The sequence below is a fragment of the Halictus rubicundus genome, chromosome 10 (assembly GCF_050948215.1).
Source record: "Halictus rubicundus isolate RS-2024b chromosome 10, iyHalRubi1_principal, whole genome shotgun sequence".
Lineage (NCBI taxonomy): Eukaryota > Metazoa > Arthropoda > Insecta > Hymenoptera > Halictidae > Halictus > Halictus rubicundus.
Window position 1 is genome coordinate 15,750,571 of NC_135158.1, and position 15,062 is coordinate 15,765,632.

General features: G+C 55.6%; 3 protein-coding genes across 10 annotated transcripts in view; 1 reads left to right on the forward strand and 2 right to left on the reverse strand.

Moving 5' to 3' along the window:
* Positions 1-3,639, reverse strand: part of Tsf1 (transferrin 1) — a 229,567-nt gene extending 225,928 nt beyond the window's left edge. For 2 of the 3 annotated variants that reach the window (XM_076795365.1, XM_076795363.1), the window contains exons 1-9: positions 3,190-3,639; positions 2,883-3,112; positions 2,504-2,807; positions 1,592-1,941; positions 1,259-1,509; positions 940-1,178; positions 592-871; positions 406-467; positions 38-327 (exon numbers count right to left, since the gene is read on the reverse strand). In XM_076795365.1, coding sequence (XP_076651480.1) covers positions 38-327; positions 406-467; positions 592-871; positions 940-1,178; positions 1,259-1,509; positions 1,592-1,941; positions 2,504-2,807; positions 2,883-3,112; positions 3,190-3,286 — 2,103 coding nt within the window. In that variant the 5' untranslated portion in view covers positions 3,287-3,639. The remainder of the gene's footprint in view (positions 1-37; positions 328-405; positions 468-591; positions 872-939; positions 1,179-1,258; positions 1,510-1,591; positions 1,942-2,503; positions 2,808-2,882; positions 3,113-3,189) is intronic. The other variant, XM_076795362.1, reaches the window with a different exon arrangement.
* Positions 3,640-4,195: 556 nt separating this feature from the next.
* LOC143358312 (uncharacterized) lies at positions 4,196-12,177 on the reverse strand. Of its 5 annotated transcripts, none has more exons than XM_076795355.1 (12): positions 11,888-12,177; positions 11,363-11,812; positions 10,842-11,217; positions 9,713-10,085; positions 9,359-9,627; positions 9,013-9,294; positions 8,674-8,951; positions 7,534-7,834; positions 7,129-7,475; positions 6,611-7,069; positions 5,665-6,550; positions 4,196-5,176 (listed from the first exon to the last, which is right to left on the reverse strand). In XM_076795355.1, exons 1-12 carry the CDS (start codon positions 12,175-12,177, stop codon positions 4,196-4,198), a joined length of 5,292 nt encoding a protein of 1,763 aa, XP_076651470.1. The 5 variants fall into 5 exon arrangements, with proteins under 5 accessions (XP_076651470.1, XP_076651471.1, XP_076651469.1 ...); XM_076795356.1 differs by having other exon boundaries at positions 5,665-6,281; positions 6,366-6,550; positions 11,363-12,177; XM_076795354.1 differs by having other exon boundaries at positions 4,196-4,690; positions 4,757-5,176; positions 11,363-12,177.
* A 443-nt stretch (positions 12,178-12,620) lies between these two features.
* LOC143358326 (uncharacterized) lies at positions 12,621-14,958 on the forward strand. 2 transcript variants are annotated; one of them, XM_076795384.1, is made up of 3 exons: positions 12,621-13,254; positions 14,152-14,448; positions 14,528-14,958. In XM_076795384.1, the coding sequence occupies exons 1-3, from the start codon at positions 12,621-12,623 to the stop codon at positions 14,740-14,742; spliced, it is 1,146 nt and encodes a 381-aa protein (XP_076651499.1). In that variant the 3' UTR covers positions 14,743-14,958. The 2 variants fall into 2 exon arrangements, with proteins under 2 accessions (XP_076651499.1, XP_076651500.1); XM_076795385.1 differs by having other exon boundaries at positions 12,621-13,242.
* Positions 14,959-15,062: the final 104 nt, after the last annotated feature.

Genomic DNA, 15,062 nt, shown 5'->3' on the forward strand with positions numbered 1-15,062 from the left:
GATCCCGAAGAGCGGAAACGCGGGGGGGAAACGGTACCTTGAACAACGAGTTGGCGATGCCTCCCCACGCGCCGAACAGATGCAGAAGATCCGGTCTCTTCGAGTAGAGGCTGCTGGCGGCCAACGTTCCGTGCGTCAATTCCTCGAGCGCGTTCGCGTCTTTCTCGGCGGAGCTGACTACAACCCGCGGCGGTTCTACGCCCAAGTTGCATCGCGACCATTCGTCGATGGGCGCGCGTCCACCTTGAGGGCACAGCAACTCGAAGTCCGAGCTCTTGGATCCCGCTTGCCGGCCGACGTCCACTTCCGTGTCTTTCTCTTTCTCGTCTGGAAACAGGAAACGGGAGCGTGTTCGTTTTCCACGAAACGCTACAAAACGATTCGTCCCCGTCGCGTTTTACTCACCGGTCTGCGACAGTGCCGTCAACGGCAAGAACGCCACGTCCCCTTTGTCGGCCGTCAAACACCTGAAACGAGACACGCACGGTTCGAGCAGCGGTGCGAACAGGTTGCGCGCGAAACTCGAAACCGGCGCGGGCCAGCCGCGGACCGTGTCTATTGTAAACGTTACGGCTAAAGAATAAAACTCACGCGAGGGCTCCGGCTCCGCCTCTGAAAGCTTCGGCCGAGGTCGGCGCGCATTTCGTCGCGTCCCGCACTCGATCGTCGCCGGCTGCGACGCTTCCGATGCACTGCTGACACAGTTTCGAATTGGGAAGCGCGCCCGGTGCGCAGGATCCCGCGAAGAAGTCGGCCGCCTCCTCCTCGGAACCGATCAGGCCGGCTTTCTTCAGCGCGTGGATCGGAGCCGTCCAACCGGCGAAGTTGCCCTTGTATCCGCTGTGGCAGGAGCGTTTACCACGCAGGTCGCCTGAAACGCAAGGGTCGTGATCGGATCGGGATCGGATCGACAGCGATTCGAACGTCGGCTCTGCTCACCCAATCCGTTGATCGAGGAAGATTTCTTGACCACCGCGACCGCAGGTCTCTCGCCTAGTTTCGTGGCTCCCGGCCCGTAGGATTCCGCGATGATCGGCGTCGCGCGAAAATCTCGGATCGCACGGAGCACCGAGCCACCCTCGAGAACCACCAGATCGGTCTTGCCCTCCTTCAGAGCGTTCAAGCAAGAGTCCTGATCCGTTCCTGATCTCGCGCACTCCAATTTCGGTCGGACGTCCCTGTCGACGGAGACACGCTCGACGTACAGATTCGTCCGGACAAATCGGCGCGCGATCGGAACGAGGAAATGTTCGCGTACCTGGAGAACGAGGCTCGACCAAGAGCGCGACACTTGTCCAGCGCGCTCTCGCTCCAGACGCACCATCGGGCGATCTTGCCCACGGCACCGGAGTTTCTTTCGATCACGTCCAGGTACTTGGAGTTCTTCAGGTGGTCCTCGGGTAGAACAACCGGCGCCGGAACGGCCAAGGTCTTTTTGTCCAACAGCATGATGTCCTTCCACCAATCGGCCTTCTCCTGTTCTCCCAGTTTGCCGAGATCGGTCAGTTCCTGCGAACGCGGACGTTAGAACGGGAGTCGAACGAAGGAGGGAGTGAACGGGAGTAAACGGGAGATGGATGGAACACGGTACCTGTTGCAACGCTTCGACGTTGCCGCCCTTGGCTGCTCCGCCGTTGGTCATGTATCCTTGCCAAGGCCTGGCCGCCCAAGTGCACGGTTTCGTGGTCGCGTCGATCGGCACTTTGCTGCCGTCCGGACAGAAGTATCGGAATTCGGCGGGGTTCTCGGACGTGGGAACCGCGGGGGTCACGCCGACCGGCAACCCGAAGAATCGTTTCACGTAAATCACCTTGGTCCAGGCGACTTCGCCGCCGTTGTGGGCCAGACAGCGCAACGCGCCCTCGTAGCCCGAATAAATGTCCGGATAGTCGCAGATCTCCGGCTTCTCGCAGAGGGCGCACATGTTCGAGTAGGTTTCCTCTGTCGAGCGAGAACAACCAGAACGCGATTACAAGGAGGAAAGACGATCGTGATGCAGGGTTATGAATGAGACAAAGTATTAGAATGATCGTTTAGAGTGACTGTGGACGCGACATCGTGGCGCCAACGTGTTTGGGTCCTGCGCGAAAGAAGAGTGTTTGGGTCTCGGTGACAAGAGTAAAGTGTTTAGGGGCGCCAAGCGCAGAGCGTACGTGATTGTTTGGATTTTCCGAATGGATGTGAAACTGATAGAGAGAGAATGAGAGTGCGAGAGAGGAATAATGAAAGAGAGCCTTATTATAAAAGGGACGAACGCGAGGGATGTTAGGTCAGTAGGTGGAGAGTCAGTCAGTAGAGAGCGAGTCGGTAGAGAGAGAGAGAGTCTGTAGAGCGAGTTGATGAGATATTGAATATTGTCGTTTGAGACGCGAGTTGTCGAAGTAAAATAAAGTACTTTAGCGAAATCGGTGTGAAATCACTCGACCCGTTACGTCACACCTAGGACGTAGGAGTTTCATGAAAATATTCCTACAGTAACGATCGTAACGATCTCGTAACTTACTCAGACGTCGGTTGATCGCCGGATCCGGCGACCACGTGCCCACCAAGCAACCTTTCGAGAAGAGCGAGCTGAAAGCGCGCAACTCGTTCTCGCGCGCCGAGTACAGCGGATCGTGTATGTTCTGCAGCACTCCCATGGCGGTCAGTTTCGTGATCGGTATCTTGTAGCCGACGTTGCGGCCCACCCCGGTGTGGCAGGACTTCAAGCCGCGCAACCCTTGCACGTTGCTTATGTTCAGATCCTTGTGTATCACCGCTACGGCTTCGTACCGATAGACCGCGTCCGGCTCCTCTTTCGTTCTCACCTGCGAATCAGAGGCGATCGGTACCACCTACGCACTCTGGACGGACGCTGAAATGCTGTCGAGGACGGAGCTCACCTGTTCGACGACGCTGTACCCGGCGCTCGAGGCTAGCGCGTTGTCCTTCGCCGCCAAGTACATGTCTTCCGGGTCGACGGCCACCACGTCCGCTTCCTTCTTGCCGACCTTCTCGATACACTCGTATCGGTCGCGGCCGGAAACGCAAGAGACCGGGATACCCTTCACGGCCGAGTCTTCGATCATTTCCTTGCATTCCTTCCAGTAGACGTCGGGCACGCAGATCGTGACTGAACGAGAGAGACAGACGTCGAGAGATCAGCGCCGCCATCGCGATATTTTCTACGAATCTCGGAATTCTACTCACAGACTTTCCCAGCCGGTGCGGTGGTAGCGACGACCGAGTCGCCGAGAAGCGCGACGGTCATCAGGGCGACGACCGCGCCGCCGATATCTCGACTCATCGTCGTTTCGAGATTTTTCAGCTCGAACGATAGACGGACTTCGAGGAAGCGATACAGGACCCGGTGGAAATCGGATATCGAACGAAAGCGTGCGATGGTGCGATCAGCGGATAGAGACTGTGCGCGTTGTCTCTTCGTTGGCTCGCGATCCGTGCAACACTACCGGTCAGACTCGGCGACAGCCTCCTTATATACGACTAGTTGTCGTTCGCGACGCGTTTACCTGCGGAGAGAGAGAGAGACGCGGACGCGGTTGAGGATAGAGAGATCTCGAAGAAGGAGCGACGGTCGACCTCGTCGCTTATCTCTGTCTTTCTCCGGGACGCTCGAATCGCGCGCGATCTTCTCTCTCGGAATGCACCTCTCCGCCGAGACCGCCGCTTCCTTCGCAAATCAACGATTTGTTTTTTTATGATTTCGCGTCGCGTAAACCCCCGTGGAGCTTCGCGGCACGTCCCCGCTGCCGTCGCTTATTGGTCGAGACGGGATACGCGAAACGCGAGACGCGTGCAAACGATCTCGCGTAATTCCCCGTGTGTCAAGGTTGCGATGCGCGTTCGGCGCAAACATCGGATGCGACCTCGGACACCGGGGCGAGGGGAGAACGAGAGGCGAGCCGACCCTTGCACAGGATACGAATAACCGCGACAACAAACTTCGATAGCGATGATCTTTCACCTTGGGAGTACGCAGCGACTCTTATCGCGAGTTCGCGGGTGTTGCCGCTGTTAAGGAAGAGGAAAGTGTGCGCGCGTCGCGGAGAATATAATGGTCGAAAGAATTGGCGAGACTAAACGAGGAAAATTCCTGAGAAAGGTCGAGAACGTATACGTAATAAAGCATAATCGATGCTCGCGGAAACACAGTGTTCGTACCGAGCGCAACGGCCATTCTGGCCCCGACCGTCGCTCACGTTTTCAGTCTGAGTGTAGGGTAAGTTCTCAGTTTGGAAGTTTCCAGGCGACTCTCGAGAGCCGTCAGTTCCTCGAAATTACTTCGGACAGCTCGCGCGAGGTTCGCTTTCCGCGCGATCGCGCGCATCTTTCTTTCGCGAAAACCGACAGTCCTGACGCGCAGAGGGTTTCGAGTGGTCTTCGTCGTCGTCGTCGTCGCCGCAGCCGCAGCCGCAGCCATGCGATCCATCTCGGCCTCGGTTTCCTCGATTCGACTCTTCAGTTCGGAGTTTCTCCTTCGCCAAGATCGCGCCTCGCCCGATATCCGTCGAGATCTTCTTCGCTCTTCCCTCACGGTTTCCTCGAGTTGCCGAAACGAGAGTTTGGTCGAGGGAAAGTCGCGCGGATCGACGCTCTCTGCCGCGAGCTCGCGGAGATTCGTCGATCCGTGCGCGCGCGGGACCAGGCTCGTTTCCGAGCAAGCGAATCCCCGGCCGTCGAGTTTCCTCGCCTGCCGATGAAACGAGAACTCTCGTTGAACGGTGCGCGCAAGTACGAAACGCGAGGCGATTAATACCTTGACGTTGGTCAGGTCGAGCAAGCTCGCTCGCAAATCTTCCATCGTAAATCGAAGACGCTCGCGCCGCCATTCCTCCTGGGATCGGGCTCTTCGAAGGTTGACCAGCCGTCGCAGCTCGGTCAGCTTTCGTTGGCCGGCAGCTGCGACAGCTTCCGCGACCTGGTCGAGTTCCCGCCGCGGAATCAGCACGGCCTCGGACCACTCGGAAGCGGAAGAGCCGCGAGGTTGGTCTCGCAGCTGCCCCGTCTTTAACACCGTTCGAACCTCCTGATCCTCGAGCAGCTCGAGCATCGCCTTTTCGAGACGAACGACGTTCTCCTTGCGACGCGCGACGGCCGCGCGCGCGCTCGAACAAGCCCTTCGATGAAACGCGAGACTCTGTTCCGCTTCCGCAAGCTCGATCGCGCAGCCCTTGACCTGCCGGCACGCGCGTTCACCGGCATCGTTTGAAATCCTTATACGTATGCAAGGGTCAAAATCTATACAAACTGTCGCTTCGATACTGCAATGAGCCGTTTAGAAGTGGTCAATTGTGTTTCCTAAAAGTCCAATCTACGTCTGTATAGAGCCCAAATTGCGAATTTCTACCTGATCGTGGAGTAATTTGTAATATTCGGCAGGAAATTCGAATTCTGAAGCAAGTATGACGACACAAGATGGCTGCCGCTGAGAGATTCTCTTAATTTCGAGAGATTTAGTGTTCGTATCGAACAAAAAGGCTCTATACAGACTTAGCAAAGACATGTACAAACACGGTGGTATGCATTTTTAAGACGTAAAATGTCTAGAAAAAAAAGGACAGCGTAACATAGCGTGATAGTCAAGGCCAAATGCCTGCCGGCCCCAAATGCAAGGCGGCACCGCGAAATCATCGTCGGATCGCCGACGGAGGAAATCGCGTTTACCTTGATCTCCGCTTCGATTTTCAGACGCCGAAGCGCGCACGCTTCTCGCCACTGGTCCGCCTCCACTCTGGAGGGTAGACCACCGTCCGGGGTCGCGTCCAAATCGTGCAAACCCCTCGTATAGGCGAGCCATTCTCGCGGCAACAGCTCCGACTGGATCGGCGTCGGGTCCAAGACGCGTTCGGCAAGCTCGCGGAGGAAGACGAGCGACGTGCCGCACGCGGCGGTCAACGCGGTCCTCGGCCGCTTCCGGTAATGCCGGAGCAGCTGTTCCGCCGCCATCGGCTGTTTCGAATCGAGGAAATCCGCGCGATACTTTTCCTCGAGCAGCTTGTCCCGTCTGCGCGACGCCTCGTACCGATTTCTCAGCTCGATCAGGCCCGCCTCGAACAGCTCGCTCTCGGCGGCGAGGGCGCGCATCCGCTTCGCGGCGGGCGTCAGCTCGCGCTCGATCGCGCGTCGGATCTCGCGTCTGCGTTGGCCGATTCTTCGATGCCACAGGATTCTCCAGGACGCTGTCAACCTCTCGAGAAGCACGGACCGCTCGACTCGAATCTTTTCCGCTGCCAACTCGTTCAACCGGTCGTCGAACTCTCTCGCGCGGCTATAAAATTCCCCTAAAACGTTAAGCAGCTGGTTTCGATCGTTCTCTCTTTCTGTCGAGCCGTTCGCCCTCTCGCACGATCTATTTTTGTACCAACCATTCGCTCGCTCCACGTTCTCTTCCAGCGTCGACCTGTACGCGAGACGGTCGGCTCGCAACGCGCTCAACTTCCTCTCGTACGCTTCGATCGCCTCGACGTCTTCCCTCGTGTAGCTGGCCGGATCGATTTCATTGACCAGACAACTCGGCATCGGGACGATCCTCTTGGCGTTCTCCTCCAATCTGAAACGTTCCGGAGCGTCTCGCGATGCCTTCGAACAAAATCTTCGGCGCTTCGCTTACCCGACTTCGAGCACGCCGTCCATCATTCGTTCGAGCGCCGACCTGCGAAACGCGTCATCATTCGAGTCGCCGGGAATCCCGCGTTTCTCCTCTCCGGTTTCGATGTTCTCGGCGATGAGCCGCGATTCGACTCGATCGCCGTTGAGAGAAAACGCTTCGGCGGCACCGTGCCAAAGGGTGGCGTTTAGAAGCCGATCGGACGCGTCCACGCCGAACGTTCCCAACAGCTTGGAGACGCAGCGGCGCGTATCCTCGGCGAGCTCGATCGCCGCCTTTGTCTCCCTTCGTTTGATCGATCGGGTCTCCTCGTATAGTTGGTTGAAACGAATCTTGACTGCCCGCTCGCTATCGTTCGCGAGGATGCTCGCCTCTCGAACTTGCAGGTACCCGTGGCGCGAGTCGAACAGGTTTCGCGGGTTTTCTTCGTTGAAACGCTCCGACTCGTATTCCGCTTCCAACCTGCAACACGAGGTTCCTCCGCGTATCGAATCTCTCTTCGCGATAACCCCCAAGCTCACCTTGACACCGCCCGCCTAGTTGTCTCGGAGAATCGACACCACGATAGCAGGTCCGCCTCTTCGGAACTTATCTCGGTCAGAGGATAGTTGGTGACCCTTGATTCGGCCAGAACGGACGACACGCAGCTCGGCGGGACGCGCAAAGGTTCGAGGAATCTTTCTCGCAAGTATCGACTGGCTCGATCGTACCGGTCGATTCGCAGCTCGACCGACTCCGACAGTCGCTTCTCGGTCGATTTCGCAGCCGCCAGTTTACGCTCTCGGGCTTCCGAGTCGAGATCGAACGCGCGGATCGGAAGCCTGGCCGCTGGAACTTCCGTTTCGTTCGAATCGAGCAACGCCTTCATCTGAAATCGCGTTAGAGCCTTGTCTCTCTCGCGAGGAACAAGTATCGGTTACGCTCACCCGCAGTCTCAGTCCGTGTAAATCTTCGAGGATCGAGAGACGAGCCGCACGTGTTTGACGCTCTTCGGCGGCGATCCGTTTGCGAACGCTCCGCTCCATCCACGTTTCGTTCGAGCGGTCTTCCTCCTGCGCGGTCGGTTCACTTTCGCCTTCGACTTCGGCTTCGCCTTCGTCTTCGCTTTCGCTTTCGGGTCCGGGTTTGCTTTCGCGCGCGCTCCCGGCGAACTCCTTCAGGGTCGAGCGCGGCGAATCGGGACGATCGGCGACGTCGCGAACGCGTTTACCGTTCGCGTCCAAGATCCTGCATCGACCGAAATCAACGCCGATTTCGCGAAAGAACCGCCGAGATCGACCGGACAACGCAGAGTGTGGTGTTTCGCCGATTTAGACAAAATTATTTCAGCATTATTTTAACTCGCGTCGTCAGCTGTTATTTCGTGATTGAACGTGGATGTGAGACAATTTCGATAAACTGCGATAAACTTTATTTGTACGTGACGCATTGAAATGAAACTTCACCCGAGACAAGGCTCAGAATTCGAATATCGGGGGGAATATTATATTGTCCAGTTTAACACTAGATTTACGGGACCCGTCAAAATGACGGATTCTAGTATTTTTAAATTGCGAATATTGAGATTGTAAAAATGCATCCGTGAGCAATTATTCAACAAATTGATTTCTTTGTGTATATATTATTAAAAGAATGGCTACAAATTTTGATCGATACATTCACGTTATTTTTATAAAGTAATGCTGTAAAATGGATCCGTCGTTCCCTATTTTTCGTTCTCTATATCGCTGGACTAATCCAGAACCCAGACCCTATTCCGTACATGACGAGTATGGTGAGTGCTGACGAATATTTTTACCTACAAAGTAATGTAAAATAGTCATTTTTAGTGCTCCGTAAACCTAGCGTTAAATTTCAATTCTTTATCTTTCTGCCGTGATTTCAATCTCTTCAGTCGGACGACAGTGTCGCTAATCTTCACGAACGAACACGAACGCTACACAGGCACGGTGTAGATTGTTCTTTTTCTACAATTTTTCTTACATTTCGATTATTGTCGGAGCGGAATTTTTTCCGCGTAGATCGGCGAAATATCACACCGTGCAACGTACACATGGAAAATGTACCTGTTCGCCGCCAGATCGCCGTTTCGGCCGAGGGAAACTATGATGTCGGCGACGAGCACGGCGCTCCTGGTGCCGCCCTCGCTTCTGTGATGAGCGGCGAACACGGCGATTCCTCGCAGCGCGTTCGCGTCTTCTCGCGCCACGATCGATCCGTCGTAAGAGCACGCGAGCAAGAGGGCGCGGTCGCGCGTTCGAGCGCGGTGCAGGCCGATCCCGAGGTTCCTCGTTCGGTGCAGCGACGGGACAACTTCGGTCAGCGTCGCCTCTCGGAAATCGGCCTGAAAAGCGGCGAGGGAAGGTGAATCGAAGCGCACCGCGATTCGCCAGCCAGCCTCTTACCTCGAACTCGATTCGATGCAGCTGTTTCGAGAGGTACGGGATCGCGAGCACGGCCTCGGCCGCGACGGGACCCGGCTTGCCGGCACCGTGCAGGCTCTCGTAGAGAAACGGCAACGTGATCACGCGATCGGCCGTCGCTGTCTCGTGATAATGGCCGTTCAGCCGGCACGAGAACACCGCGATCGCGTTACCGGCCAGAGGACGCGTTTCGTTCGCCACCGCGAGAACCAGCAGTTTCGCCTCGGCACGCGAGTCCGTGCCGTAGATCAAAAAGTCGACCAGCTGCCGAGAAAACCGAACGTCTCGATCAGGGTCTCGATCGAAGCGCGGAGGATCGCTCTCCTACCTGACAACCGACGTTCAACGCGGCCACGACCTCTACGGCGGCTACTGTCGTCGCCTCTAGAAGAAACACTCGACCCAGGCGAGAGGATCCGACACCGAGCAAGTTTCCCTCCTCCGAGAACTTGAGCCGGTCCAACGGTTCCTTCTGCAGGTGAGCGCAGCGCGCGATCTTCGGGGCGGAAGGCGTCGAGACGTCGAGCACCAGGCAATTCCCAGCGGCGCTGCACGTCGCCAGAACCGGCAACGAGGAATGCGAGGCCAACCGTGTCACTGAAACCGAAACGATCGCGTGTTCGCGTTCTCTCTGTTCGCTCTCGTTTCTCTTCCGGGTCGTCCGTCGACGTCGACGCCTAACCTTCGCCGTGATGACTCAACGACGGACCACGATCCCTCGGAGAGACCACCGTTCCCGTGCTCGCCTCGAGCACGAACAGTCGACACTCGGGACGGCTCGACAGGGCTGCGAAGTACTGGGAAAGACCTCGCAGAGGCGCGATCGCTGTCGCCTCGTCGACGTCGTCGTCTCGGACCAGCGTTTCGAGTCGAGGCGCGCGATCGCGCGACCCGCCTACGATCGCCATCGTTTCCCCACCCTCCCCGAGCAGCACGATCCTGTCGTCGCTGGGGTGGCTCTCCGCCCGGTTCGGAAACGACGGCAGCGATATCGTCCAAATCGGCCGCCAATGCTCGTTCGGATCGGCGGTGGCGCTTGCACGCCTTCTGAAAAACTGCGAGCCCGGTAACGGTAGAATCGGAAGAGAGCGGAGCGGCCAGCCGCAAGCGAGTACAGTGAATTCCCGCTGCGAAGCTCGATATATCGTATGCCGGTGGTGTGGATAGTTCGAATGACTTTCAACCAAAAGCGAAGCTTGCGCCGACTTACAACGGGAAATCGCTGTAAAGGTCAGTGCATATCTCACAGGCCGGCGAGCCTGCCGCTTTTTCCCAGTTTATAAGCATTTTGGGGTCCGGGACAGCAACTTGAGAGGGTTCGAGAGGCTCGGAACAAAGGCACAGCGTGTCCTCTGCTACCAGAACCCCAGGGGTTCGCTGCCCAATGCTAGAGCCGTACAAAGACAGAATGAACATGCTGTATTTATTTCCAAAGCTGTTAACTAGAACATTTCAGAGTCCCTCGTGGTAATAGATGGGGAATACCTTGTTAAGGACTTCAAACGTTATAACGAAGAAAATAACAATTTATTACTACGCTAACGAAAAAGAAAGAATATCATCTGACAATCTGTGCAAACTTTCCCTCCAATCTAATATATTTTTATAACAGTTTCGAGTACCCAATATTTGCAATTTTTGATGCTCCGCGAATTAAAAAACGGAATTTCAAACAGGAAGAATCGTAGAATACGACCACATTTTAAAAAAGTAATAGTAAACGCTAGGACCAAAACCAGGGTTGTAATGTTGAGCCGGCCGGCCGGCCGGGCCTGCGAGATATGCATTGACCTGAAATCGTGGTTCGATACCGTGGCGTGGACGTCTAGGCGATTCGATTCCAGCCCGGACGCGGGCGTCGCGACGACGAGCATCGCTCCGTCCCGATGAGCCACCAGCACGGGGTTCCTCGACGGTTGGCCGGACGATGGCACGACCGTTCCGACGCGGCGAGCCTCGTCCTCGTCGATCTCGATCGCCTCGACGTTCCCGAGCCGATCGCAGAGAAGCAACGTTCCCTCGGAAGTCCAGGAGAGGGAGACTGGTGGTTCGCGATCCGAGATGCCGCTCGTCTCGATTGGAAATAATCGCACGATCTTCGAGCAGCTCAACACTCGGTAAACCGTCAGCGCCGCGGTCGTGGTCGCGAGCCTTCTCGCCACCAACAGAGGCGATTCCGGCGAGCATCTGACCAGTCGGATACCGGAAAAACGGAGAAATCGATTTCTGATCGTGATCGAGACGCTGCACAGAGCGGACAAATGGCCTATTTTTGGACACATACAATTCATTTCCGCTTGTCCACACTGTCCACGCCGGATCGAGCACTTACGAGAAGGTTGCGCGTAGGTCGCCGGCGGGATCCATGGTCGTGGTCGAGGGATCGGTGATCGCGAGTCGTTCGCCCGTTCTCCATTGCCAGAGGATTGTCCGGAAATCGGGAAAGATGGTCTGTCCCAAGAGATACTCGGTGCCGGCGAACGCGCAACACGCGTAGCCGTTAGCCTCCTGGCTGTTGGAGCATCTGGCTACCTTTCGCATCGACGGGTACGCGAATACCGTGATTCTGGGATTGGATTTCCTCTCGACGAGGGAGAAGATCGGCGCGACCGAAAGACCGGCGACGCACGACGCGCCGTCTCCTCTCTCGCGGCCCTCGAATCTCTCGATCCGCGTCTCTCCGCTGTTCCAGTCGTAGAAACGCGCGTACACGCCCGAGACCGTCGCGACCGCGTCCCTTCCGACGAACGCAAAGTCCAGGGCTTTGCCAAACTTGATCCATCTGCGGAAGAAACGGAAAACCTGAGGGACCGACAAGCGGCGATCCTCCAGTGTTATTACAGAATCTCGTACGTACGGTGTCTCGACGTTGGCGAACCGCATCCCTCGTTCGCATGATCCGACTGGAAGGCGTCGCGCGAACGGGTTGCCTCGGATACCAGGATTTAATCGATCGCGCGACTCCGTGACGACCACCGAAAACACGGATACCGGCGCCGTTCCGTTTCGCTTTCGTCGCGCGCCGATCGAAACGATAGATCGCCGCGAGAATTCGAGCAAACGGGCCCAGTAGGTCAGCGGATCGCGGCGATCGTAGGAGGGTTCGATGAATCGTGAGACCGTTATCGCGAACCTCGCGCAACGCATATCAATCGGCGAACGCGACGACCGCTTCCACGCGATCTCGCGCGAGGAATTTCCACCACGATGGCCGCGAACGACGCATCGGAATGGAATCGGGGAAATCGGCAAAAGAGAAGCGTCCGGGCGGAGTCCGAGCGTCGAAAAGGAAAATAGCGCGGCGACTAGAGGAAAGGGGAACTCTCGGTGCTCGTTTCGTCGTCCGATAGCGGGTGACCGGGTGAAAAGGAAGCTCGGATATAGGCCGAGGACCGCTACTCGATTAATATGCCGAAGACGCGTCCGAGGGGAACAACGAACCCACAGCGTTTTCTTGCTGGACGGTTCGGTGTCGTTCGGGAACTCAGAACGTCGAGAATCGTTCGATTGCTTGGAACGCGAGCGATCGGTGTTCGAGTCCAGTGTTCGTTCGAGATCCGTGGGTCGACCGTCTTCGTCATCGCCCAGAAATGACCGCGCCGACCGGAAGAGACTCGCGATTCCTTCGCGTTTGCTGCGCGTTGCTGATCGTTTTCGGTCTGACGAGTGCCGCCGATCTCGCCCAGAGTCCCGCGGCAACGCCGATCGACCCTACCAAGGAGAACGCGACCGCGATCGAGTCGGTCGCCGAGAAAACTGTCGAGACGGTGTTCGACGAAGGGACGCAACGAGACCCGGTTGCACCGAAATCGGCCAAAGGCGTCGGATGGAAGATCGGACGAGCCAGCTCGACCAGAGACAGCTACCTGGAGGCGTTGAGCCACTCCCGAACCAGCACCGATCCGCGCGAGGGTGTCGTTTCGATGGACGCGACAAGTCCCTCTCAACGCAGAAGAGAGTACGTCGCTGGGCCGGTTTACACGGGCAAGGATGCCGACAGCGCGAACACGCATCCCCGAATCGTTTATGGTTCGCCTGATCGGGATTCGTTCTCGATGGTGCCCAGCGATTCCTACAGTCTTCCCTCCCGAGGATCCGTCGACTTTGCCGGCTTCCAAAACTCTTACGGCCAATCGCAACCGCCTCGAGCTACCTACGGTCCACCTAGCCACAGCTACCCTACGGCCACCTACAACTATCCGCCGCAGCAAGGTGAGGGAAGAGGTATCGTATCGCGTTCGCGTTCAACGTATTTTCTTTTCTTTTTTTTTTTTTGTAACGCGTTTTACCCGCTTTCGATCGCGTTCGCGTAGCCGCAGACAAATCGATGCGGCGCACAGTGGGCAATTTCGACGAAATCGGATTCAGAATCAAAGAACTTTCGATAGAAATGAGGTAGAGCGAAATTTTTTTAAAATTAAAGCTGAAACTTTGTGGAATATGGGAAAATAGGGAGATTATTACCATCCAATCATTTCAACGGAAAAATGATTTCATTATTTTTTGTCAGAAAAATCTATTTTTTGCAAAATCCTGAGGTCGTAGACAAATTTTGAGACCAGATTTGAAATCAGCGTGAAAAAATCTATGGGAAATGATGTATAGCATGTTAAAAAAAATGTTTTCCGCGCGTGGTATTGGAAAAACTAAAATTTTCTTGAATTTGTGCGCGTTTAACGAATTTTCTCGAGGTTAAAAAACGTTCGTACCACAATCTCTCTATTTTTCCCATATTCTACAAAGTTGCAGCTTTCATTTAAAAAAAATTTCATCGCTCCACCTCATTCCTATCGAAAGTTCCTTGATTTTGAATCCGATTTTGTTCAAATTGCCAATCTCTTCAGTGATTTGAGACTTTCACGGCCCGGCGTCATACAGTTTTGTCTGTTGAGGCTCTCGGGTGCAAGCCGTGACCTAAAGGAAGAAATTTCCCAACTGATACTAACACTGCATCGGTGTGTCTTCTGACCCCCCTGATGAAACTAGCTGCAATGCTTGCGAAACGTTGGGAAATTTCTTCCTTCAGGACACGGCTTACACCCGAGAGCCTCAACAGACAAAACTGATATCTCTCTTAACTATGCAGAATTTATTATACAGAATACCGGTAATCTTTTTCAGCTTACGGACCACCGGCGCCCGTCTACGGTGCACCCCATGGAATCTCCGAATCTCCGTCGTTCGTGCTTCCGACGATAGACTTCTCCTGGCCGTTCGCGCTCAAGCTGAACGCCTTCACTCTGGCCAAGATCCTTCTGAAATTGGTCATCTTCAAGATGATCGTCAAGTTTATAGCCGTGATTTGCTTGCTTCTCTTTATTCCGAAACTCGAGATCAAGAAGAAAGGGAACAGGCCGAGCATGCACGACGACGACGACGACGACGACAATGACGACGAGGGTCGACGATCGATAGATGGTAATCGACCACTGTTTTCTCTGTAGTAGTTTTTAATACCGCCCTTAGAACCGTTCGAAACTGTTCCGTTTGGTTTCAGGGGAGATTCATCCGAGATTTTGGAGGCGCTTGAACGAGCTGGCAGCGTTCGCGAGCGACGCCTTCGAAGAGTACGAGAGCTTGAACGACGCTGGTCGATCGAACGAGGGCAGCGTCTCGCAGCGACGTCCTCTCGGCGAAACCTGGCACGATTATGGTCTCTTGTTGCGCAGTTACGCGTTGGAAGAGGCGCGATTCGCGCGATCGAAATCGTAGCGTTTGCTCGATGGTCGCGACGCGGCAGTCGACGACGATCGCTCTCGATGAATCCCGCGGCGTACTCTTTGTCGATCCAACATGTATTTACCGCTATTTATTAGGATCGTTCGCGACGCACGAGTCGCGCAACTTGCCAAAGGTACGCCGTGTTCGACAACCACCGTGTCCATGTCCATACTCGTGTACGAAACGAATAAATTATTCGCCTTCGAAGACGTTCGGTGATATCTTGCGGCATCGACGATGCCAAAACGAACGAGGTCGCAGCAGCGAACAAGGCGAACTAGGCGAACAAGGCGAACAACGAGATCGTTAAT

Excerpts from the sequence above, each read along its gene's own strand:
- LOC143358312 (XM_076795352.1), bottom strand. The coding sequence starts at position 12,177 with ATGCGTTGCGCGAGGTTCGCGATAACGGTCTCACGATTCATCGAACCC. Across the intron at positions 11,218-11,362 it reads GACCTACGCGCAACCTTCTC|ATGCTCGCCGGAATCGCCTC; the intron begins GTAAGTGCTCGA and ends CCGACTGGTCAG. Across the intron at positions 9,295-9,358 it reads CGTTGAACGTCGGTTGTCAG|CTGGTCGACTTTTTGATCTA; the intron begins GTAGGAGAGCGA and ends TTTTCTCGGCAG.
- LOC143358326 (XM_076795384.1), top strand. The coding sequence starts at position 12,621 with ATGACCGCGCCGACCGGAAGAGACTCGCGATTCCTTCGCGTTTGCTGC. Across the intron at positions 13,255-14,151 it reads GCAGCAAGGTGAGGGAAGAG|CTTACGGACCACCGGCGCCC; the intron begins GTATCGTATCGC and ends AATCTTTTTCAG. Across the intron at positions 14,449-14,527 it reads GGGTCGACGATCGATAGATG|GGGAGATTCATCCGAGATTT; the intron begins GTAATCGACCAC and ends GTTTGGTTTCAG.